The sequence below is a fragment of the Balaenoptera physalus genome (genome assembly GCF_965194825.1).
Source record: "Balaenoptera physalus genome assembly, chromosome: 17".
Classification (NCBI taxonomy): Eukaryota; Metazoa; Chordata; class Mammalia; order Artiodactyla; family Balaenopteridae; genus Balaenoptera; species Balaenoptera physalus.
In genome coordinates, this window is record NC_138895.1 from 82278277 (window position 1) to 82302751 (window position 24475).

General features: G+C 52.7%; 1 protein-coding gene across 5 annotated transcripts in view; it reads right to left on the minus strand.

Annotated features, from left to right (window-relative positions):
- TRAPPC9 (trafficking protein particle complex subunit 9) overlaps positions 1 to 24475 on the minus strand; it is a 556901-nt gene that overhangs the window by 152796 nt on the left and 379630 nt on the right. For all 5 annotated transcript variants that reach the window (XM_082433781.1, XM_082433777.1, XM_082433780.1 and 2 more), the window contains one exon: positions 21213 to 21323. In XM_082433781.1, coding sequence (XP_082289907.1) covers positions 21213 to 21323 — 111 coding nt within the window. The remainder of the gene's footprint in view (positions 1 to 21212; positions 21324 to 24475) is intronic.

Consider the following 24475-nt stretch of genomic DNA (forward strand, 5'->3'; position numbering starts at 1 on the left):
GGCAGGGCCCCTCAGAAGAAAGACTTCACGGAATGTAGGAAGGAAGATGAGCTCGCCGGTGAGGGGAGGGCGCGTGCTGTGGGCAGAAGGAACACACACGTGTGTGTGTGTGTGTGTGTGTGTGTGCGCGCGCGCGTGTGTGTGAATAGGATGCACCGTGGTGTGTCTAGGATGCAAAACGCAAGGGGGCAAACACACGTATAGGAACGAATGAACAAGGAACGAATCAACGAAGATGATGTAAGAGATGAAGCCAGGGGACCCTTCCACCCTGTACCCCAGCATCTGGCATCGATCCGCCCCCTAGCAGCCGGCCAAGTTCTCAAGAGCAGAGACGGGATCTTCTGTTACTGAGTCCAAAACAGCACCTCGTACCCTCTTAACACGTGTCCGAGGAACAGACAGGGGGAGGGAAGGAAGGTGGGGCGCTCGTGAGCCACGCGAAGGCGTTTAGACTTCACTGCACGGGCAGAGAGGCTCTACACGATGGCCCTGCAGCGGGAGGGCAGAGCCGGTGGAGAAGCACCCCGTGGAGCCCACAGAAGGAAGGCGCCTAAAGGTGAGCGCGGTGGCCGGCCGGAGGGCTGGAGGCAGAGCACGTCCCGGAGGCCAGTGCGGCGGCGAGGGCTGAGGCAGGGTGCCGGCCCCCAGGTGCGGGGCCGTACACAGACCGCTGCAGACAGCCGCCTACACACACCAAGGGCGCTGACGGGAGCCGCCGCAGGCTAAGCAACCCCCGACGCTTCAGGAGATGACACACAGGAAGCCAGTCAACATTCTTACGACGCCCTGGGATGCTGGAGACGGCTTCGGTGGCTGCAAACGCAAGGGAAAAAGACTCCACGGCCGCCGAGGGGGAGTAAGCGGAGTGAAAAAGCGCAACCACCAGCTGCACGGGGTGCTTGCTGCAGCACTGCAGCCCCCCTCAAGGGGGCACTGGCCCCAGCGCCGCTTCTCTAGGCACGCTGGATTTCCTTTGCGGGCCGCGAACGGGCGGCCTGGGTCTCCGACAAAGACTCCCACAGCGCAGGCCCTGGCAGGACGGCGAACTCTGGAGGGTGCCTGGGTGGGCAAGGGGGTGCTGAGACGAGGGCGCAAGCGTCAAGTTCAAATCTGCCCCAGAGAGCACGAGGCCACCACGTCCCCAGAGACGCCCAGCACTCGCGGTGGACAAAAAGTGAGCACGTCTGAACGCACACACCCAACAATAAAATGGGTAGGCGAACACCATGGCTCTGGAAAACTGAAACGCACCTGGTCATGCAATGTGGTGAGGATTTTTAAAAATATAACTTGTAGGGCTTCCCTGGTGGCGCAGTGGTTGAGAGTCTGCCTGCCGGTGCAGGGGACACGGGTTCGAGCCCTGGTCCGGGAGGATCCCGCATGCCACGGAGCAAATGGGCCCGTGAGCCACAATTGCTGAGCCTGCGCGTCTGGACCCTGTGCTCCGCAGAGAGAGGGGCCGCGATGGTGAGAGGCCCGCGCACCGCGATGAAGAGTGGCCCCCGCTTGCCGCAACTGGAGAAAGCCCTCGCACGGAAACGAAGACCCAACACAGCCATAAATAAATAAATAAATAAATAAATAAATAATTAAAAAAAAAAAAAAAGCTCAGGGGTTGAGTGGAAAGGAGGACATTCACTCTGGATCGCCATAATCCATAAAAAAAAAAAAAAAATATAACTTGTATATATTTCGAATAATATTATTACATGCACATCATAAACACTGAAAAACAAGAGGAAAAGATTCCCCCACGACTCTCTTCCCGTGCCCACTGTGTTGCATTCCCTTCCAGTCACATGAACTTGCCGTGCTTGTCTTACTTAAGCGTGCTAGTTGATTTGTACACACTGTGTATCACACTACAAATACCAGTCTATGTCCTGTCTCCTCCACACATGAAGCGGTGGACATGTACCCACGCTGCGGGCATGAACTTCCGCTCCTCTGCAGTCTGGGCCTGGAGCGGGGGTGATCGGTCCTGATCCTGGGAAATGGACTTCAGATTCTCCCAGCCTTGTGGAGGCATCGGGGGCTGCCCACCAGCTGGTGAACAGGCAGACACAGAGCCAGGGGGTCAGGTACAGTGCCTGGGGCCAGGAGGATCCACAGTCCCAAGGGATGGCCGAAGAGCTTCGGCAAGCACCTGGGCAGGGCTCCCCAACCCCCCGCCCTGGGTCTTAGCAGCAGCTCGGAGACATCCCAGCCTCGTGGACCACGGCGCCAGGGCCACCTGCTCCAGACGTGGTGTTTCCTCCACTCGCATCTAGGCAGCGTGTCTCCCTTGCCTGTGTCTGCTGGCATCACAATCCTCGTTGTGACAACGGAGCTCGGCATTACAAACTCTATAAAAACACAATCTCTGATGGCTGCATAACAGTCAATTATACAAATGTACCGTAATTCACTAATCATGCCCTATGGTCGGACATATTGGTTTCTAAAAATAACACAGAAATAAACACCCTTGTGTTCAACCCTCACTCTGTAGTTTAGATTTATTTTCATCAGGACAGCTTCCCAGGAGGGACTCGCTCACTGGCTCAAAACGCTTTCAAGGCTCTTTGTTATAGATTCTCAAATGGCTCTGCAGTAAGGCTGCAGCACAAAGGTGCGTTTATGTTCATGGAAACCCTAACACTTCATGGCAGAGGATCCAGACGTGGAAGGGAGAGGGACCCACAGGACCTGAGGCCCATTCCTCTAAAAGTTCATAAATCCCTGTGGACCATAGGGAGCCATGCCCACCAGGGGACAAAGAGGAAATAGGAAAGAAAGTTGACCCTGACCAACGTCCTCAAAGCGCACTTTGTGAGGCACAACCTCCAGCAACGTGAGGACCGGCAGAAGCATCTGGAAGCTTCAGATGCCGGGAAGGTGCCAGGAGTGCTTGGCGCCACAAAGGCCTGGGTGTGAAACCCCCCCCACCCCCCATCCCCAGAGCAACCAGCTGATCTCAGACTTCCGCCGCCAGGACTATGAGAAAGAAATTTCTATCGTTTCCAAGCTACCCAGTCTGTCGTACTTTGTTATGGCAGCCCGAAGACACCAGGGTAATCTCCCCATCCCAAGGTCCTTAACTCAATCACATCTGCAGAGTTCCTTTTGCCACGTAAGGGAACACATCCGCAGGTTCCGGGGATTGGGACGTGGACGTCTCTTAGGCGGGGGGCACTGTCCTGCCTACAACCCTTGTCAACCACTTGGTACTGCCCTGGACCCTAGGGGGAGAGACCATGAGGAATTCATGGCCGCTGCTCCCAGAGTCACCACTCACTGGGGACAGGCACCCGTAGACACAGTCACAGCACAGCAGAGTCTAACAGCAGGGCAGGCGCCAGGAACCGCGGGACACAGAGAAGAAGGACGTGTCTCAGGAGGTCAGGCAGGCCTCCGGCAGACAGGATGCTGGACTGGGTCTGGGAGAATGGACACATTCTCCAGGTGGACCGAAGAGAGAAATCTGTTCCCTCAGGGAAAGGGTGCGGTGCAGAGCACCAGCCTACACTTGATTCCGGGCGTGCTCCCTCGTTCAGACACCCTGACTCAACCCCCCGCTAGGAAGCCACAGCCCTGGGATCTAGAAGCCAGGACGCCCAGTCTAGCCTGGCTCTCCCTCCAGGCAGCTGTGAGATCCTGAAAAGGCCACTTTGCCTTCTTGGTGGCCTCAGGGTCCCCACCGGTAATGAGGGGTCAGGGCTCTGACGATCTCAAAGACCCCCCCTTCCAACTTCAAGGTTCCAAAGTTTGATGGAGTTAAGAGGTATTTTTCAGAACAATCATTACAAATATTCAGAAGAACCGCATCTCCAAAATAACATTAAGAATAGTTATTAAAGAAAACACGAAGAGATTAAATAAGGAAAACAAACATGGCAAGACTGTGTAACTTCAAGCACTCAGCAAATTCTGGGAAAAATAATGTTTGACAGAGGCTAGATTTTCCATTTCCCTAAAATACTAAACATCTCTACCAAGGAACTTTGACCCCAGTGCTATTAATAGGCACACTTGAGAAGACTATTCAGTGAAAGCAGCAGAGGAAAGCTGTCCCTAAAATTATCCCAACAGCAACTGACTTCCTCCCCGGGACTGAGCGCAGAAGGAAGCATCATGTTATACCGATCCAAGGAAAGAGGGGCAGGGTGAGGGCCCCCCCAGGGCCATGTCTGTTCTGAGCTGCCCAGGCTGGCGGTAACTGTCAGTCTGTCCGTCTTCATTCCCTAGATCTGGGCTCCCTCCCGCACCACCTGTAACTGCAGTGCAGAGTGTACGGCTTATTCGTCTGCAGACCCTCAGCACCTAGCACAGGGCCTCCGACATTCGGGCCTTTAGAAAGGGTTGTTAAGAATATTCCCGTGTGGTCTGAAATATGCCTTCTGTAGTTGCAATACTGGCTTGTCTGCTTCCTGAGGTTACAGATTCTCCCCACAAGACACCCTTGAAAATCGCCTTTTGTCAGGCAAAACACCTGGGGGGAGAAGCATCAGGTCCTCCGGACCACCCGCCGCCCTGTCTCCTCTGAACAGACTGGGGTCTGCACACACCTCTTGGGCACAGAGCTGGGAATGCGGGCTGACAAGGTGGTCCTCAGGTCCCGTTTAGCAGAAACAGTGCCTTTGTGAATTTTTTATCGTCAGAACTACTTATCAAGAACAAAGGTTCCCAAAGCAAAGCAGCTTTACCTCCTGGTCTCTGGACACCCCTCTCAAGGTGTCCATTAGCATTCAGGAGCCATAACCTCTGCTTCCCTCTTCCAGAAACATCTCCAAAACACAAGAAGCAAACACAAACAATGCAATTACTTATAAAAAATAGAGAAGAGTCCCGGAGGGAGCGAGGAAGCTACATGTTAAGTAGCGAGTCCGCTGTGTGCTGAATGCAGAACAGGTTCGCAAGAGATGATTAATTGGAAATAAAAGAATTCCCTCTAACCTAACCAGCAATACACAGCCATGAAGGAAGCAAGGCAGACAGGCGTCCTGGGGGCCGTGCAGCCTCCATCACGAGGCTTTCCAGCACAACACCCCGAGTTCTCTTGGAGGGAGGTTTTTAAAGAGAAAAAAGGTCCTTGGTACATATCAATTCTGAAAAAACAAACAAACAAACAAAAACTTTAAACAGGATGAGGTGATGAAGACAGCTGATTTCGACCAATACCAAGGAGCACTTCCTCCAGGCTAGGCCCTGCATAAGAGGAGAGGGTTCCTGGGCAGGGGGGATGAGGTCCCTGGCTGGACTGTCTCATCCTAGAGGGGAGCTGGGCACAGGCAGAGGCCGTGCCATGCGACCCCAGAGCAGGTGCCCCGAATTCCAGTCCTCACTCGGCCTCGTGGGAGTGCGGGGTGGGACACTTGAGGACTCTGGCCCCTCCCACCCGAATCTCTCTGACGGGGGATGGGGCAGCCACGGTCTCAAGTCTCCCCCTTTACTGGATAGGTTCAGGCTGCCCACCCTTCAGATTGCTGAGGCTCAATAAGCGAGTCTATAAAGCTGGCAGCACGGTGCCCGGCACGTGCTGGCTGTCACACACATCAGTCCCTTTCTGGTCTCGTGTAACAAAACCTGAGAGCAGAGATTGGGCTTCCAGCCAGAGTAGCCTGAGTCTGACAGGTGCTCAATAAACCTCAGTTAAAATGACAAGGGATTCACTTCCACGCCTAGCACACATGTGCATCACACCAGGCTAAGTGGGTATGTCTGTGAGCCCTTCTCCACACAGCACCAGCATGGTGCTTAGGACACGATGGGTATTCTAGTAATGCCTTCTGAACAAATGTAGGAAAGGACGAAAGGATGCAGAGTCAACTGTAACGTTATATGTTCATATAGGAAAAAAGCAACCATCCTCTACAGATGGCAAAAAGTGGAAGATGAAGACCCAAAGAAGTATGGTAGTTTCCCTTTAAATGCAAAGAAAGTGCTTAGACTCCAGCACTGTCCAAATCTTGGTGCCCGTCCTACAGGATTGCCCACCCTCGCCTCTTTGATCTCAGGCTGCCCTGTGACTTCTTTGACCGACAAAATGTGCAGGAAGTGATCCAGGCCACATCCAAGCAGAATGCTCCTGAGCTATCATGTGGCCTGTCCCCTTCTCTTCTCCTCTGCCCCAAAACCAGGATGTCTCCAGAGGACACGGGTCACGAATGGAAGCAAAACGGAGCAGAGCTAAACCAACCTGTGATACACACAAAACGTGAGCAAGAAACAAATCTTCCTGTGGTGCTAAGTAACTAAGATTCTGGGTCTTTTGTTACTGCAGAGAAACTCAGCCTAAACTGAATGATACAGAAAGTGATTCAATTCAGGTCCTACTAGGCCAGGCACTAGGCCAGGAACCAGCACTGAGATAAGGAGAACATGACCCCTGCCCAGAGGGGGCTCCCAGGGCAGAGAGAGACATGCAAGCAAATAAGGACACCCCAGCATGAGATGCAGAGGACGCGTGGATGAAAGGCGGGAGGAGTGGGGAAGCCCAGAGTCCCCTAGGATGAGGAGATGACGCGGCCGACTGGGTCGGGCGGGGTGCTGCAGACAGAGAACGGGACGCCCCAAGCCCGCACCATGCTATGTGTTGTTTTACTTCAGCATTTTTTCTTTCCTTTTTTTCCTTTTCCTATTGCTATGGAACAGTACTTGGAAACTGGATGATGAAAGAGGTAAAAAAGTATGCATTGTTTTTGGCTTTTTAAAATGCACAATGATTCTGGTAAAAATAAACTCTTACCATACGATCCAGCTGTCATGCCCCTCGGTGTTTACCCAAAGGAGCTGAAAACTTACATCCACACAAAATCCTGCACATGGGTACTTAGAGCAGCTTTATTCATGAAGGCCAAAATTTGGAAGCAACCAAGATGTCCGCCAGTAAGTAAATAGATAAACAAACTGTGGGACTTCCAATGGAATATTGTTCAGTGCTAAAAAGAAATGAGCTATCAAGCCATGAATAGACATGGAGGAGCCTTCAATGCATATCACTAAATAACAGAAGTCAGCCTGAAAAGGCTACATCCTGTATGCTTCCAACTATATGACATTCTGGAAAAGGTAAAACTAAGGAGACAGTAAAAAGATCAGTGATCACCAGGGGCTGGAGGGGAGGGAAGGATGAACAGGCGGAGCACGGGGGATTTTAGAATGATGGGTACACGTCACCGTACACATCATTGTCCAAACCCACAGAACATACAGCAACAAGAATGAAAAAAAACACTTTCCCTAATAAAAAGCTGGTGTAGGCGGATGGAGGGTACACAATGACATACGCACACGCTCTTTTTTTTTTAATATATACATTAAATGGAGAAACTCGCAGCCTTTGCCCCATGGCCTTAACAATTCCCACAGCTCTCAGGTGCCTGTTTTCTGATTATGTGCCCCCTGGTCACTAACAAGCCCTGGAAACAGGCTCCTACTATCAGGAGTCTTAAGTTCTTTCCCAGGATGGGATGCCCAGTCTTCCTTGAATCTCAGGGATTTCCAAGACGACCTTGATATCAGGCGGGAAGACACAGCAGAAGGGGGCAACTGGACTTGGCCTCTGGAATCCGGCAGCTGGTGGACAACTGATACCATATGTTAACAAAGCGACATTCCTGAAGGGAGGCACGGTGCGCTCTCTGTGAGCCTCACCTCGCAGGGCCTTTGCCTCTCTCTCTTCAGGATGGCCTGTGACTGACACAGCAGACTACTCCACGTGTCTCCGAGGTAATACAAGTGGACTGGCATTTCTGGAGCAGTTGCAGGTACATGAGAGCTACTCACTCAACCTTCTCACCCACCTCCCCGGGCAGGTACCGCCATCAGCCCGGGCGTGCAGACGTCAGCACCGACGCTAAGGCAGGGTACGCAACTTGCCCGAGATCGTGCCACAGGCAGAGGTCAAGGAGGGAGGACCTGGCCCAGGTCTCTGCAACCCTGAAGCCACGGCTTTTCCACTAGTTCTGAAGTGGAGAGATTCTCAGCTACGGCTGCACTTCACATAAACCCCCGGAGCTGTAACCGTATTTTGAAGACAGTAAGGATAACGTTCATAGTTTTATGCGTGTGTGCAGGTGTGTGTAAGTACACCTGAGCACATGTATATACACAGTGCACATACTGTGTGCATATAATACCTATGCAATATATTCATTCTCAAGTTGAAAGATAGGGAAGACAACTGATAAGATGGCCCTGAATGGGCGGACGCCCGCTATCGTGCTAAAATGCTCCGCGTCACGGCCTCGGGAATGATACGCAGCGATGGCACCCCTCCTGCGCAGGTCTGTCACGTAGCCTTGCCCTTGATCTATCTGATCGTCCAGTCGCTGGCCCTTCCCTCCCGACACACTCTGGGGTCCTCCAAGCCACTGTCCTGTAACACCTGCATCTCTGGTGCCTGGAGAGGCTCCTGGGAAGCTCTCGACTCACAGGTACAACGACCCAGGGAGCCGGCAGGAGGGAGCTCTCCACAGGAGGCCTCTCACGAGCCCGCTTCAAACCCTGGCTCGGACACCCCCGGGCAGTGTCACCTGGGGCGGGTCACCTGCTCCCGCTGAGCCTGTCTCCTCAACGGGCACGCAGAGATGACAGGCGGGTGGGGGGGGGGGTGACACGAGAGGCCCGGAAGCCTCCTGCTGACGGGGAAGGCTAGAAAGCGTGACCATGTAGAACTCAGAGGCGTCAGCAAGTGGTCCGGGAGGAAGCCTCGGACGCCCCCTTCCCTCCAAGACCAGGGGCACAAGGGCTCACACGCTGGAAGCCGAGGGGAGCTCCTCTGCCAGCGCGGGTTTTACTGTGTCCATCGTGGGCAGGTTCCAGCGGCTAACGGGTCTTTTGAGTCAATGTACCTTCGTGGAGACCTTCTGAACTGACACAGATTAAACGACTCCATCATGTCAACACCCACTTCCCTTCGGTTTTGCCACCAGCGGTTCTAATACTCTGCTGTGAGGCTGCCTTGTCATCCAAGTTCCAGCACAATTCCAACCCTGAAGTGCTTCCTTATGTGAAAGATGCTAGGTAAGGCAGTCCGAGAAAGGACGCAGCGATTCTTCTGGGCCGTCGGTCAGTCTGCTGATAAGCATGCCGTGGACCAGACTCCCCCCCAGAGGAGGGTCCCTGCACTGGCCTCAGCCCTGCCGACCCCTGCAGCCTCGGGCCCTGGGACCAGCCTGCCCGGCTTCAGGCTGCCCCACACTGCTGGCCGGGACGAGGATACCGACCCCTCCTCTTTCACTTCTCCTCCCACGCTGGGATCCGCGTCCCATTCCCAGGCCCAAAGGCGGCGTGTGGGGTTGAATGGGAAGAGCTTCCCTAAGCTGAGGAACAGAGGGGCTAGCCGGGCCCAAACAAAAGGGCAGCCCCCGGAGTCCCGCAGGGGCCCAGCAGGCCTCTCTGAGTGTCACTGGCTACGAGCCCGATCAGGGCCGGGAGAGCCGGGTGCCGGCAGCTTGAGATCCCTTGCGGAGCCCCAGAGAAAGGCGCCGGTTGTACAGAACGCCTGTCCCAGGAGACGGGGAAGAGCACGCCTGTCCCCACCTTTCCCCAAGGTCTCGCTCCCAGGAGGGAGGAGAATAAAACGGTCAAGTCTTCCAAGTGTCCTGCAGCTTTCAGGCAGCTCCACTGCTATTTCCTCACAGGACCTAACCGAGCCCCCAGTTTGCTGGGAGCCCGAATGACAAGCCCAAGGGCACGAGCCAGGCATTGGCAGAGACGCGACCAGAAGCCAGACCTTCGGCTCCCACTGCTGTGCTCTTTGCCCAAGGTCACAGCGCGGCATTTCTGGTGCAGCAGGAAGTGGGCTGCCCCTGCGAGGACAGCAGCCTTGCGGCCGTAGCCTCGGTGCCCTCAGAACCTCCCTGCCCCGCCCTGGCCATGCATCTGCTGGGCAAGCAAATGGCACCACCACCCACCCAGCTGCCCAAACTAGAAACTTCCCTTTCCTTCTCCACAGCCCACACCCACCAACCCTCTATCCTTCCTCCCTCCTGAGGGTCTCCGGATCCCGACCCTTCTCTCAGCTCCAAAGGGCGCCCCCAGGCGCAGCCGCCATGACCTGCCTGAGACCACCCAGGCTCTCACCAGCTGTCACCCCTTCCAGACACTTCCTAAAAGGTCAAGCTGACACTCTCCTGCCTCGAACTCTCTTGTGACCACCCCTTCCCCTCCAAAGACGTGGCTTTGACCATGGCTCTCACAGGAGGATTTCAAGCCAGGGTGAAGCTGTCATTTATCCTGAAGGTGAAAACGGGGAAAACCCAAAAGACAAAGACATCTTCAAATGTATCCCTCATTAAAAACGTATTGAGACTCATCGGCATCCAAGGTCCGCTGAGGTCTGGCCCAGACCAGTCCACCCATCACCTCCCCCTGCACTCGGGCCACAGAAACACCCAGCTCTCCCATCCTGAGCTGCGGTGAGCTGTTCGTCAAATGGGAAAAATAACCCTGGCCCTGGAAAAACACAAACATTCACAAGCTTTAGTTAGTTTCAGAGGAAGCAGCATAACGTGTGACAAATACACACAGATGCGCTCGGGCTAATCTGTGCCACAAAGTCCCAGACATCCCGAACTCTACGTCCCCTCCTCTCCCCACCACCAGCCCCCGAAACCAGTTCCCTTGGACAGTCAGGATGCCGCCACTCCCGCGTGGGCCGCAGCCCGGTCCTGCCAGACCCGGAGCCACTCAGCTCCAGGGCTGCGTCAGCTACCAGAGGTGGATGCAGGTTTCCCAATCCCGCTGGGCCTCTGAGAGCCCTAAGCAGCCCCAGCGTTACCCCGATGTCTCCCGCTGGGCACCTGCTGAGAACAATGAGCCTTAATTATCTGACGGGCAGGATGCTTTAGAGCGGAGAGACACAGGAAACGGCTTCACTTCTTCATCTGTTCATTTTCCAAACCTCAGACAGAAAATGCTTGTGTGTTTCATTTTGAGCTTATGAAAAAGAGTTAGAGAATTTCTTAATGTCTACTCATCCGTTGGGGATGAAAGGCATGCATTCGGGGTGTAAGGTTAGATAAAAGGAAAAGATCTAATAATAACAGCTCCATCACAGAAAGTAGATAAGCAGACACCAGTGCCTTCTGATGGAGATTCTTTGCAAAAGAAAAAGAAAACTATCACTGAATATGATCAAGCCTCTAGAGCTTACTACCAATTTAATAAGGAATAAAGAAAGAGAAGTCAGTCAGAGGAGCAAGGTCACCACCACCACAGGCACCCAACTGGCCAAATCCCCAACTGGGGGACCTGATTTAGTCAATGAACAAGTGTGAGAAAAAAGAGATGCACAGGGAGCCTACAGATTAAAAACGGATGTGCGACTTATCAACCTCTTGAATTCTGATTCCAAAAAATGTTTAAAAAACATGACAACGAGATCATTGGAAATTTAAACATCGATATTGAGGAACTGCTCATTTTAAAACATGATATGGCATTGTGGTTATGTTTTTAAAAAGAGCTCCAATGTTGACTATTAAAATATTTGCAGATGAAATGATATGCCGTCTTGGATTTACTTCAAAATAACACAGGAAATGGGGCAGTTGGTGAGGGAGAGATGAAAAAGATTGGCCATGAGTCACTAGTTATAGAACTGGGTGAGAAGTACTATTACGGCACCTCTTGTATATATTTGAATTCTCCACATAAAGTTTTTAAGTAAAAGAATGAATAACGACACACCCCTTCCCTTCGGCACCTTCGCTGAAGTGGCCCAGCGCTGAGGTGGGCACGGCTGGGCTTCTTCCCCCCGCCCATCTGACAAACGAGGCGTCAGCATCAGAGAGCGTGAAGGACCAGCCAAGGGCGCGACCAAGGACCAGCAGAGCTGGGGTTGCAGCACACGTCTCGGCTCGGTCCAGGGCACTTTCCTCTTCCCACCAGGTAAGATGAGACCCTTTCCCTAACACGTGGGCAGACACCTTTGAGGGCCCTGAGAGGTCTGCGCATGGGGCTCCACGGCCAGACTCCAATCCCCACGAAGGGAACGATGAGTTCCCAGAATTTCTAGCTCCAGACCAACCGGAGCACTGCGGCTGGGGGAGACTGGGCTTGGGAGTGTGAGGGATAAGCACCAAAGAGAACACAAGACCCGTGTCACTACCCGCCACCTCTTCCTGGTGAACTGAACCAGGAGGATAATCACCACCATGTCCCCCGATGGGGTCAGCTTAAAGCCTGCCTGAGTCAGGCTGTGAGTGGACGTGCCCTGAGCAGGACCCCTAAGGAGGAGGGGAACGCTTGTGAATGACACTCAGCACGCCCACGGCTAACTCACTCACTCATGCACGTTACCTGAGCACCTACTGTGTGCCTGACAGTGGATCACGGTGGTAGGGACGCTCAGAGCTGAGCAAGACACACACGCTGCCCCCAAAGACCCCACAGTCGAGCCTCGTGGTCCCCGCACAGGGCCACCCGTTAGAGTCACCAGGGGAGACTGACAGGTCCCGAGGCCCAGGTGGCACCCAACCAATCAGATCAGGAGGTGGTGGGGCGAGGGGAGCCCTGTAATAACAATTTGAGGCGAAGTTTGGGAACCGCTAGTCTGGCAGAGCGAGACGCGAGGTAGAAAATACCAAACGCCATCCAAGAGTCCATGGACACACAGGGGAGCAGGACACAGCTCCAGGGGGAGATCAGGGAGGACGCGGCGGGGCGGCTCTGTCATGGCCTGAGGCCCCGCAGTGCTGACCCTGCGGGCCACGCTCTGCCCTCCCATCCGAGCCGAAGGTCGAGGGGCCCCAGGGGACGGCCTTGCTCCCTCCGGGCCTTCCTGTCACTTCCCAAGGGAGGCCATCTGCCTGAGATTCCCGTGGCTGCACCTCCCCCGAGACCCCAGACCCCAGGCGTCCCGCCAACCCCCAGCTCCCAACTGCAATGATGCCGGCCCATAACCCTGGCCCCCAGACCCAGGGGCGGCAGGTCTGCTACACCGCACGCCTCAGTGGCGCCCCCTACCCTTCCGGTTACCTGGTTACCAGTTCCCTGGTCAGGCCTCGTTAACAAGCCCTCATAGTAAGTCCTCCCTGTGAAGCGGCTGTGTGGCCTCCGGCTCCTGACAGAGGAGGACCTTCTGTCCCCACGTCAGACACCGCCCAGGAGCCTGGGCAACGCGACTCCAAGTCATAACTAAGCACTTGAGCAAAACTCCGCACAGTCATCTCCCCAGAAAGGAAGCACAAGACCCCAAGCGCACGCCCTTCCCTAGGCCTGGCGGCTCGGATGGCGGGAGCCGTTCTCACAGCTGAAAATAGCATTACCTGCCCGTCATGGAGCACCTGCCGGGGGTCACGTGCAGTGCTAGGCACACAGCCTGGACTAACTTTAGTACTTATAACGACCTGCAGGACAGGCATCAGTATCCACGCTTTACTTGAAAGCCCAACAAGGCCAGGCGACTTACCCAGACAGCCGAGCCAGCCAGCGGCCGAGCGAGAGTGGGCCTGGGCTCCGTGTGGCCCCAGATCTGCACCCGCTAGGCCTGTGTCCACGGGGTGGGCGCCTGAGCACCAGCCTGCAGCCAGGGCGTGGGTGCAGGGGGCACCAGCTCCTGCAGGAGGGAGGCTCCAGTCGCTCAGGACAACAGAGGCCACACAAAGCTGCCCGGCGTACGGAGCCCAAGCGAGTGACCTGGTTTTTCTTTTCTCACGAAGAGGAGAGACTCTCTGCTGTCATCTGAGTCAGCAAACTGCAGCATCTTCCAGGTATCGAATCTCTGTCACCTGGAAGCTTCTCCAGGCTGAGCTCTGACCCCTCCTCTTGCTGCCTATGAACCATTAGGGGATCCTATTGATTCTGGCGCCATCCGGGTTTCTATTAGGAGACTTGAAAAACCGCTAACTGGAAGGGATGCAGAGTGGGGTGGCGGAGACGCTGTGGCCAGGAGTGAGGAGCCCGGCACCAACGTCATCCTGCCCGGGGCTTGCGAAGCAAACCCGAGCCTCAGTTTCCCCATCAGTCAGCCGAAAGGACAAGAACACACCAAGGTGCTTTCTCCTGGTTTCCATAAGCTTAGTTTCTGAAGGACTCTCCCACTTTCCTCCCAGTCTGAAAAAGGAACAAAGAAAATCCACAAAGTCTTCTGACTCAGAACGGTTGCAGAAGAGACCACCGGGCTGGGGGCACAGGCCTGTGGACGGCGCGGGGCAGGGCAGACCACCCGTGGAAGGAGGCCATGCATACATTCCAGCTGCAGTTAAACAGCAAAGGGCAACAACACCGGGCTCCTAACCACAAGGCTTCCTTGCGGGATGCAATGAAGTGCTCGATGGAACTGAACAAGAGAAGAACGTGGAGACAGTTGGTAGGAGGAGCTAGATATTTGGGACTGGGGCTGTTCTGGGCTCGGATAAACAGCAATTTGTGATACAGCGGCATACACCCCCCGAGGCAGGCCTGCGCGGAAATCACCGCTTACACGCTCACTGTTCCCGGGGAAGGCGCCTGCGCACAGGTGAACGATAGCGGGGGTAGAGGACACACAGGCTGCTCCCCAAACCCCTCTGCTGGGAGTTACAGAAGATCAAAGTCAAAATGAGAGGAGGACGCGACCTTAGGGGTCACCTGGCTGGTCACCCCTCTGAGCCTCAGTTTCTTCATCTGCTAGATAGGGACGATGATCACGATAGCGACCTCAAAAGACACGTTGAAGACAGAACACGCAGCACAGCAAGTAACCAATCACAAGTCATCGCTTATCACGTGATCACTTCACTTGCTCGTTCACTCCTACAGGAAACATTGTCTGAGCCTCTCACAGAACCAGGGAAGAAGTTAAAACCTAGAGGAGGGAAAAGGCTTATCTAAAGCCACTCAAGAGGCAGAAGAAGAAAAGCTAAACCGGAAACAAATTGCCGGCTGAATGCAGCGCTGTGCCACAGGCTGGGCCCCCCTCAGACCATCAAGAGAACCCTAGAAACACAACCACAATGCCATGGAGTGCCCAGGCCTTCTCACTCCCACCCCAGAGCCCCGCCAGGATCCTCCAGATGTGAGGGTCTGGCCCTCCCCACAGCCTGGACGGCGTCAAGGGGAAAGTCTCAGAGTGCCGAAGCTGTACTTGCTCCGGAGCCCGTCCCTGCCCCTCTGGCTCCACAGCCATTCTAGGACCTGTGCGGTGCACTCTCCATCCGGACACTTGACAGGGCTGACCTGTTCTCAGCCAGCCAGCGACGAGGCTCCCCAGCGGGGAGACGCCTGGACCAGACGTGCCAGGCCTGCCAAGCAGGCAGTGGCTCCCTGTGAGGGAGGGCGGGACAAGGCGGGGTAGCCTGAAGCACGGGATGAGACAGCATCTGTTACTGTAAATTAAGAGAGATTTGTGCATAAATGAGGGTTGTCATGAAATTTAATTTTAATGGTTTGATAATTAAGCAAAAACACAATAATTATCATATCTTAATTTTTCCAGTACATTTGCTGCTGGAGACACTGTATTTTCTTAAGGAAGTTCATTCTTTTTCACTCAGAAAAGTGTTCTACTGTTTCTGGTCATCTTTTGAAACTGGAGGACGGGGGATGCCCAGTTCCCGGGACATAGCCTAAAGAAGTGCAGGTAACTCCCGCGGAGGGGTATGGTGGCAACTGGGCAGCCCCGCGTTCCAATTACAACTAACTGCATGGCCCTTGGCAAGTTCGAGCTCTCTTATGCGTAAGCAGAGATGGGCACAATGCCCACACCTTGAGGATGAGGATTAAAGGCAGAAATGCTTGTGAAAGTGGGTTCTTCTTTACACCACCCCTCGGGTAAAAATGAATGTTACTTCAGGCATCTAGCTGCAAGTCTGGAGGACATTCTCAATGTCACGACCGATGGTGTGGAGCCCCAGGAAATGCAATCAGCACAGACCAAGCATCACAAATCGTGTATGGCAAAAGTGAAGTTAACTAATGGTGCTTAATTACAGAACTGATGCATCAACCAGGCCACAGAAAGAGAGATGAGTCACTGATTTCCAAAGGACCTTTCACAGAAAAGATTTGGAAGGTGAAAAGGTACTTGCTACATCCATTTGCTGAAATGTTGTATTTTAAATTATAAGATGAACTAGATATCCCTAGGAAACATGGGTATAAGAGTGGTATTTCCAGTTTAAAAACGCGAACATTCAGCCTATGAAGAAGTCCTTCACGCCACCCCACGCACACTCCCCTTTCCAGGGCGTGCTGCTTCTTCACCTGGGCTGCTCTCCCTTGCACTCCAGCCCCACCTCACTCCTACTCAGTGTCCTGTTCTGTATTAGCATCACTTCCTCCAGGAAGCCTTCCCAGCCCCAAGTTGGGTTTCTTCCTCTCAGCTTTGGATTCTCCTCACCCTGTGTGACAATCCCTGCCTTTCTTCCACACCCAACATAAGTGCAGTGAGGACACAGTGAGGACCTTACTCACTATGTCATCTCCTGGCAGGGCGTGGTACTCGCTCGACACTCGGGAAGTGCTTGTTGAATGAATTAATGAACACCTTGCAAGCCAAAGACCCAGCCTGCTCCTCCGCCTCCCCGTCTTCTGCCGGCCTGTACGCTTGACAATGGACTTCAGTGCCAGTCACAGCTTACCTAAGGCTGCACAGAGCAGAAAGAGGAGAAAATAGAACCTGCTTCCCCCCGCCCCCTCCAGCCCATCTTTTTTTTTTTTTACATCTTTATTGGAGTATAATTGCTTTACAATGCTGTGTTAGTCTCTGCTTTATAACAAAGTGAATCAGTTATACATACACATATATCCCCATATCTCTTCCCTCTTGCGTCTCCCTCCCACCCTCCTTATCCCACCCCTCTAGGTGGTCACAAAGCACCGAGCTGATCTCCCTGTGCTATGCGGCTGCTTCCCACTAGCTATCTATTTTATGTTTGGTAGTGTATATATGTCCAGGCCACTCTCTCACTTTGTCACAGCTTACCCTTCCCCGTATCCTCAAGTTCCATTCTCTAGTAGGTCTGTGTCTTTGTTCCCGTCTTGCCCCAGGTTCTTCATGACCATTTTTTGTTTGTTTTTTTAGATTCCATATATATGTGTTAGCATCTCCAGCCCATCTTAAATCACCATTCCAAGCTCAGCCATGGCGTCATTCAGACCTGGGTGCCACCAAGTGCCTTTGACCTCTGTACTCAGTCTGCTTGTCTATAACATGCGGACAGAAGCTCCTGTGTGAGGGTACTAGGGGGACTGAGCGCCTGACCTCCTACAAACACACGGGGCTCAGAAACTGTGACTCCAAGGACACGTTTCTCTTGTACTTGGCACGCCCTTCTACCCGAAGGGAGGGGGAGACAGATGCAGGCCCCCAACAGTCTAATTGGAGTTGGTCCCTCTCCTGGACTGCAGGTCACCCTTAAAAGGACGTCAAATGCCTTGTGACCCAGGATGCCAGGGCTCCGAGAAGAGCAGCATCACAGCTACGTGGCTTCCAGGAATATGGCTTTTCACCGAGGGTGAGGCTGTGTCACCCCGGCAGAACCCGTGGTTCATCTGCCCACTCCCCAGGGAGCAGTGGGAAGGTGGCCTGCCACGCACTGGGAGATAAAGCCGGAGTCTGAGGACCACCGCTGCCCTCACCACCGGGGAGAGCTGGCCCGCCCTGCCCTCCTCAGAGTGGCCAAGCCTGGCCGAGGGCAGCCCTCATGAGCGCCTAGGGAAGCCCGAGGTGTGGTGGGGATGGCGCCGGTGGGGGAGGGACAGGCTTCGAGGGGGCTGAGCTCAGGACTCCGGGAAGGCACAGGGCTCCGAGGAGACAGAACCGGGAGGTACGGGGACAGCAGCCCAGGACTCAAGGGGCTTCCCGGGGCTGCCAGGCAAGGTCCACCCACCGCAGCTTCCTCCCCCAGACCTGCTCCGTCAGACCAAAGACCTGGGCCCTCTCCATGGAGGCAGAGCGTGTGTCCAAACCAGGCAAGGCTGGAGAGGTCTGGAAAGGGAAGCACAGTGACTCCCTGCATCCCCGCGAACGCTGGGATGCCCGGCGGTCACCCCTGGGTTAGCGGGGTAGTGGGAGCAGCGCCCCAGTTGACTCCCCAGACAGAAAAGAGCATCATGACCTCTGGTTTACCCCCCACCCAAAACAGCAGGATGGCCCATCAGGCAGGAGTGGCAGGGCCGCCCCGCCCGCGGGAGTGTCGCCAACTCCCGGCCATGAGGGGTCCTTGCTTACTCATCCTGTAGCTCCTGGAGCCTGACGCAGGCACCCCAGAGCAAGTTCTCGAAGCATCAATATTTATCGAATGAATATTTTATGAATGAATAAAGAATGTGCGAGTTAGATGCATCAAGAAATGAGAATTTAAGCAAGAAGCTTAACAAGGAAGAAGCCGGAAGCACAAGACTGAACTGGGCTTATTTGCGAATGGGGCCGTGAACATCGCTCAGACTTCTGCGGCTGACAGTGAGTCAAGCTTAGAACAAGCTCAGCAGTTTGTCATTTTTTTAAAGCAGGATTTATGTTGGTGTCATAAGACGACCAGAAGGATGTCCTCTGGGATCCCAGGCTACATCAAAACATCTAGACAAGGCAGACAAGGCAGGGGGCAGACGGTCTCCTTCACAGCTTGGGGACCAGCACGGGGCCCAGGCCGCTGCCAGTGGCCTAGAGCACCAAGGACGCAGCAGCAGGCCAGGAAAGAGCCTGTCCTCACGCCCCGGAGCCAGAACACTCAGCACGGCCGCCACGGCCTCCGTGCATGAGCACGTGAGCCCTGCACACGCCCGCACAGCAAGAACCCCCTACAACAAGGAGCTCCTGAGAGGGAGTGTTTCCGTCCTCTCAAGGGTGAGGCCATGAACGCCCTCCCACTATCGGCCCCAGACAGCAAATACGACTGCGCATTCATACGTGTCCTCTTCCATAATGGCCCTAAACAGCCACACCCTGGAAGCAATCTCGTAGCGGATCAGCGTGGAGACGGAGGAACGGCGCATTCACGAACGAATCACGAAGAGCAGCCAGGAGGCAGAAACCTGATTCATATTCAGCTCCAGAGCACGATGCTGATTTCAAGTTATAAAAAGACACGCAGAAAAAGACATATGATATGGAACCACTTATGTCATTAAAAAAAAAAAAACTCTGAACATAGTGTTTGTTGTGGCTATAAATAAATACAATAAAGTAGTAAAGCGTGGAGCGGATGACGCCACGGCCTCCGAGACACACAGACTCTGGAGGAGGAAGAGAAAGGAAGGTGGGGGCGGGGGGCCGGGGGCGGGGTTGTCGGGCTTGGCTGCTTTTTCATTTGCTTATTTTTTCCCAGCATTTCCTTAGGAGTTGAAAGAATTCCTCAGAGGATACTCTATATACCCATTGGTACATTCTATAATTAACATTTTATTCTATTTGCTTTATCAACTCAGTCTATCCATCTTCCCATCCCTCCACCCATCCAGGAATCTAGTTTTTTAGGCATTTCAAAGACTAGTGCAGATATCATACACCACCCCCAAGTCCTTCAACCGGCAGAGTTTAACATCTGCTTACAGTTTTTCTTTTGATAGAAAATCGACTCTCAGAGAAATGCACAAATCTTAAGTACACATTGGCTAAATTTTAACAATGGCAAACACCTGTGGAACCCACACCCAAATATCAAGTTAGACAACATGGCCATCACCTAGAAAAATCCCCTTGTGCCCCTTCCTGGTCAAAGCCCATCCCGACCTCTCCAGAAGCAACCGATGCTCTGTTTTCACCATCCCAGAAGAGCTTTGCTGGTTCCGGGATCGCAGATGAACGGAACCACACGACACATGCTGTTCTGGGTCAGGCTCCCCACGCTCAGCATAAGGTTCCTGAGATTCACCCATGGTGATGTATTAGGAGTTCGTCAGTTTTTGTTGTTGAGTAATATCCCATTAGGAAAATGCCACCATTTGTTAATTCGTTCTCCTGTAACAGACACCTGAGCTCTATTTTTTGGCTTGGAACATTCTTTATAGGTCTTTTTGTGAACATACGTTTTAAAATTTTTCTTGAATAAATAACTAGAGTTGGAACTGCTGGGCAGAGTACGTGTATGGTTAGTTTTGTAAGAAACTACAGCAGCCTCTGCAAAAGTGGTTGCGCTGTTTCACATTCCCACCCAGGCATGAACCTTCCAGCTGCTGCATGTTCCTTGTGGACACTTGACATTGTCAGTCTGTCATTTTAAGCATTCTCATGAGTGTGTAGTGCTGTCTCATTGTGATTTAAATTTGCATTCCCTCCTCCCCACTGACCAATGGTGTTAACGTCCACTATTTTTTTTTTAACATTTTATTTCCTTGAGAGAGAGAGAGGAGACAGAAAGATAGAGGGAGACAGAGACAGAGAGGGAGAGAGAGAGGGAGAGATCTCAAGCAAATATAGCAACACGCTGAAATCTGAGATATGGTATGCTAGTATCTAAATTATTTTCTGTATGTTTCAAGTATTTTGCAATTACAAATAAAAATTATATTTCACCTATATCTTACTCCAGCTATAATTCCACCTATAAGGGTATGGCCCTAACATCCAAGCTGCGCTTGGGGGCACAGCTCCTGGTCTGGAGAGAGGCCCAAATGAGTGGGAGTGGGCCAGGCCCTGGGGAAGCGATCCCCACCACAGCAAAGAGCTTCTTTCCAAGGTCACCGAGCTTGACCTGCCTCCGGACCTGCCCCTGTGGCCCTGGCTCTGCTCCTGGTCGGCTCTCACTTCCACCTTGGCTCCCTGCTCGCCTCTGCTGGACCAGGGCATGTCCTGCGGCTGACCCTGGCCAGGGCCCATCGGGGCCACCTCTCTTTGCCCTCCAAGGGCTGAGCTCGGGTGACACAGCACCTCTTCCAGGCACCTCTGCCTGGCCTGTCTCCTGTGACATTAATTCCTCCAAGGAACTTCCCATTGACATTGATACGCGTCCCTCAGGTCAACACCCAGTGACCCCAGATACAGCTTTCTTAAGAATTTAAAAGTGAAAGGTCTTGCCCAGACGTCTGGGCGTCCTCAGACATGGTGCCTGAAAGCATCTGTAGCTGAGGTGCGGCTTCCTCGGACGGAAACCATTCATTTCTACCTTGACTTTACACTTGGCTCCAATTTGCAACCACGACCGATCCTGTCACTGAACCTGAATAAGGGCTGTGATGCCCCTGAATGGGGGACCAGGCTGCCCGCCCGCTAAGGTCTCGAGGCTGGACTGTTTCAGCACCTCCCAAGCAGGGTGACGAGAGGGGGGCCAGGGAGCACGTGGGGCCGTGACGACACTCACCGCTGGCACTCGCCGGCGTGCAGGATGAGCTCTTCATTGCTCCGGGCGCTGACTGTCAGCTCGTGCTCCGTGGAGTTGAAGACGTCCAGGAGCAGGTGGCACTGCCGGGTACTGTGGTGCAAAGACAAAGCCAAGTTCAGCATCTTCTGACAGCCAAAGAGGAGAGTGACTCTGCTTCCCCCCATCCCCAAAGATTTTACACCACTGGAGGACATGAGAAGTACGATTTATCAAAATGTCATGTACCCCGGGACACAAAGGCTTACGAAGACTCATTCTGAACTAATTGTGAATTCTACACAGTGGGTTTGGACAGGAGGTCCTCCTCGGTCCTGGGACACATGCTTATAACCCAGCTGTGCCCTTTACACACTGAATGACCTTGGGAAGGTAACTTGAGTTCTCCAAGCCTCACACGTGTGACCGCTAGGACGCCTGACCCAGCGGGAAAGCACTCGGCATACAGTGTCATTCAATAAGTGACCGCATCATGGCCCTGGGTTTCTACGGGTGCCGGGCCAGGTGCTGGGCAGGGGTCCACAGAGAGCCATGCCCATGCTGTCTGTGCACATGTCCACCGAGAGTCCTCACGGGGGCCACCCCTCACTCCCCCAGAACTGTGGGCGACACCGTGGGGTCACTCACCACCCACCTGAAACCTCCTTTCCCTGGCCTTCTCTACCGCAGACAGCAAAACTGAAGTAACCAAGTTCCCGCCTCCCCCTTCCCCAAGGGGAGGGCCATGGAACAAAGTTCCAGCCAATAACCGGCTTCTGGAGACTTTTCATCCCACATAAGAAGACAAGTCCTTGAGAAGGGAAGGCGTCACCCTTCCACCTCCTGACTCCCTTTGCTTCCTCCCCAGGGAGGAGCAGGACGCCAGGAAGCTCAGGGACTCTAGGGGGCGATGGGGATGAACGCCACGGCTGTGGAGGGCAGAGTGGGGCCCTGGGAAATGATGGCACAGACCCATTAGCTGCATGTGAGAAACAGAATTCCAGCCACGTACGCTTCGTTTGTGCTAGCTGCCATTTGTCAGGTCCCCATTACGGTCCAATGCTTGCCTAAAACTAACACAGCATCTCAAACACCAAGTGTCGCAGCTGGCGCGTGACAGCTGATGGATAAGCGTCTGCTCATCAAAACGGGACACCCAGACCTAAGACAGGAGCAGACAGCAACAGAAGCAGCAGCCATCCTCCTTCCTGGAGGAACAGGGTACGGAGACTTTCAGAGAAGGAAAAAAAAGCCTCAGAAAAGGGTCTGTGCTCTGGGTCTCTTTCAGCTGAGCATTTCTTCAAAACATGACCTTCCATAGGGCATCTGAATTCTCAGGTGTGTTTCCCAAAGTGTGAAGAGGGAAGATTTCGCTGGTTGTTAAGCAAAGGGGAGACAGGACTCACACCCACGTGTGCCGGCTGCCTGCATTGCTTATTTCGTACAAAAGCCCTGCAAGGTTGTCCTCCCGAGACCCACTGATGGAGAGGAGAGGAGAGGGAGGCTCAGGAGATGACGAAAAGTGCTGGTGATGACCGAGACTCAAGACATAGAGCTAGAAATCCTGTAGTGCTCACAGCGGACGAAGACGCGTATTCCAATCCAAACTGCGTCCCCCGTTCTTTCCAGAGAAGGGAACTGAGGTGGAGAGGGCGCAGTGACGTGCCCAGGGGTTCACACACGCACACACGCGCGCTCACATACACAAAGACTGACAGCATCCAAAGGCCACTGGGCATCTGTGAAATACCAGATTTTCAAAACACATACATGCACCTACTCTCAAGGGAGATGGTAAAGTAGCAGCCTGACCATCCCGCTACGCACTACGACGAGATGTCGCACGACACGTCTTTAGTTGATTCTGGGTTCTGTGGGTCGGGGTGTCCTCCCCAGAGGTTCAGCACTTGGAAAAACATTCATTAGCTCTGACAGCTGCCTCCGAGAGGCCTCTTCACTCAGCTCACAGGAAAATGAGCTTTCGAGAATGAAGATCTATTCCGCCTTTGTCATAACTTGATGAAATCTTTAATCACAGCAAAATCTCTCACCAGAAAAGGAAATTCATAAAACATTTATCAGAGGCAGAAAATTGAAGTGATTTTTAAAAGCAGGAAAGAAAAGATTCAAATACATGTTGTTTTCACCCATGGAATACAGTTGTTAGAAAACTGCACAGGAATGAACAACGTCGGAATGTAATACTTTTTTGTCCTCTGTTTTTTCTGACTCACTGTCTGCGTATGGGGGCGCTTGATCCAGTGTTTCTGTTCCTCCTAATTGTTGGCAGGATGAGATGCTGGTGGATCTTTGCTTTCTATCTATTATTCATAAATTAATTCCCTTTCCCAAATTGTAGTAGCACTGTGTGCCCACCATCATGTCATTTACTCTGTGTATGTTTCCATACCTCTTTAGGTGATTCTCTTAAGTTTTAATCTGTGTTTGAGCATATAATTTACTTTTAATTCTTATTTACTTTTTGGTTTTTTGTTTTTCTGGATCCATCTTTCTGAAGTACAGGGAAGCCCAGGAAAGCTTCCTAGAAGAACTGAGACCAGAGAAAGGCTTCAGATCCATCTGCCTGGTCGGGGGGCGGGGTGGGGTGCCCAGTAGCAGGAAAGAATCTGGAGTAAAGTTGGAGGGAGGAGACGAGGCCGCCAGGTGGAAAGGAGAGGCACAGCCCAGGCACAGCGAACAGTGCGCGTGAAGCCACATCTATACAGTTAGTACGCACTGTTTCCTATCTAGAATTAGGACAATTAACTTTATCTATTAATTCATGCAACAAATGTAAACATCTACTGAGTACCTGTTGTGTGCCAGGTACTATTCTAAGCACTTGGGATATGGAAGTGAACAAGAGAAACAGGATCTCTGCTTTCACAGAACTCACACTCTTGTGAGGGGACAGGGCTAGGAAAGATAAGAGGAATTAAAAGTGAAAAAAATTTAGTCATATTTGATAAAATTAGGAAAAATGGGTTCAAAAAGGTTGCTAAATACAGGGTTAAGACACACATCCACACACAAAATCAATAACAACAGCATTCCTATATATCAACTAAAAACAATTACAAAATATAATTTTTAAGAAAATATATTTACAATAGTAGTGTACCTAGAAATAAATCTAACAAAATATATGCGGGATGTTTGTGAAAAAAATTCCAAAGTTTTATGAAATGATATTAAAAGTGATGAATAAATGCAGAGATGTATTATGTTCAAGGATAGAAAAACTCAGTATTTTTAAATAACTCACT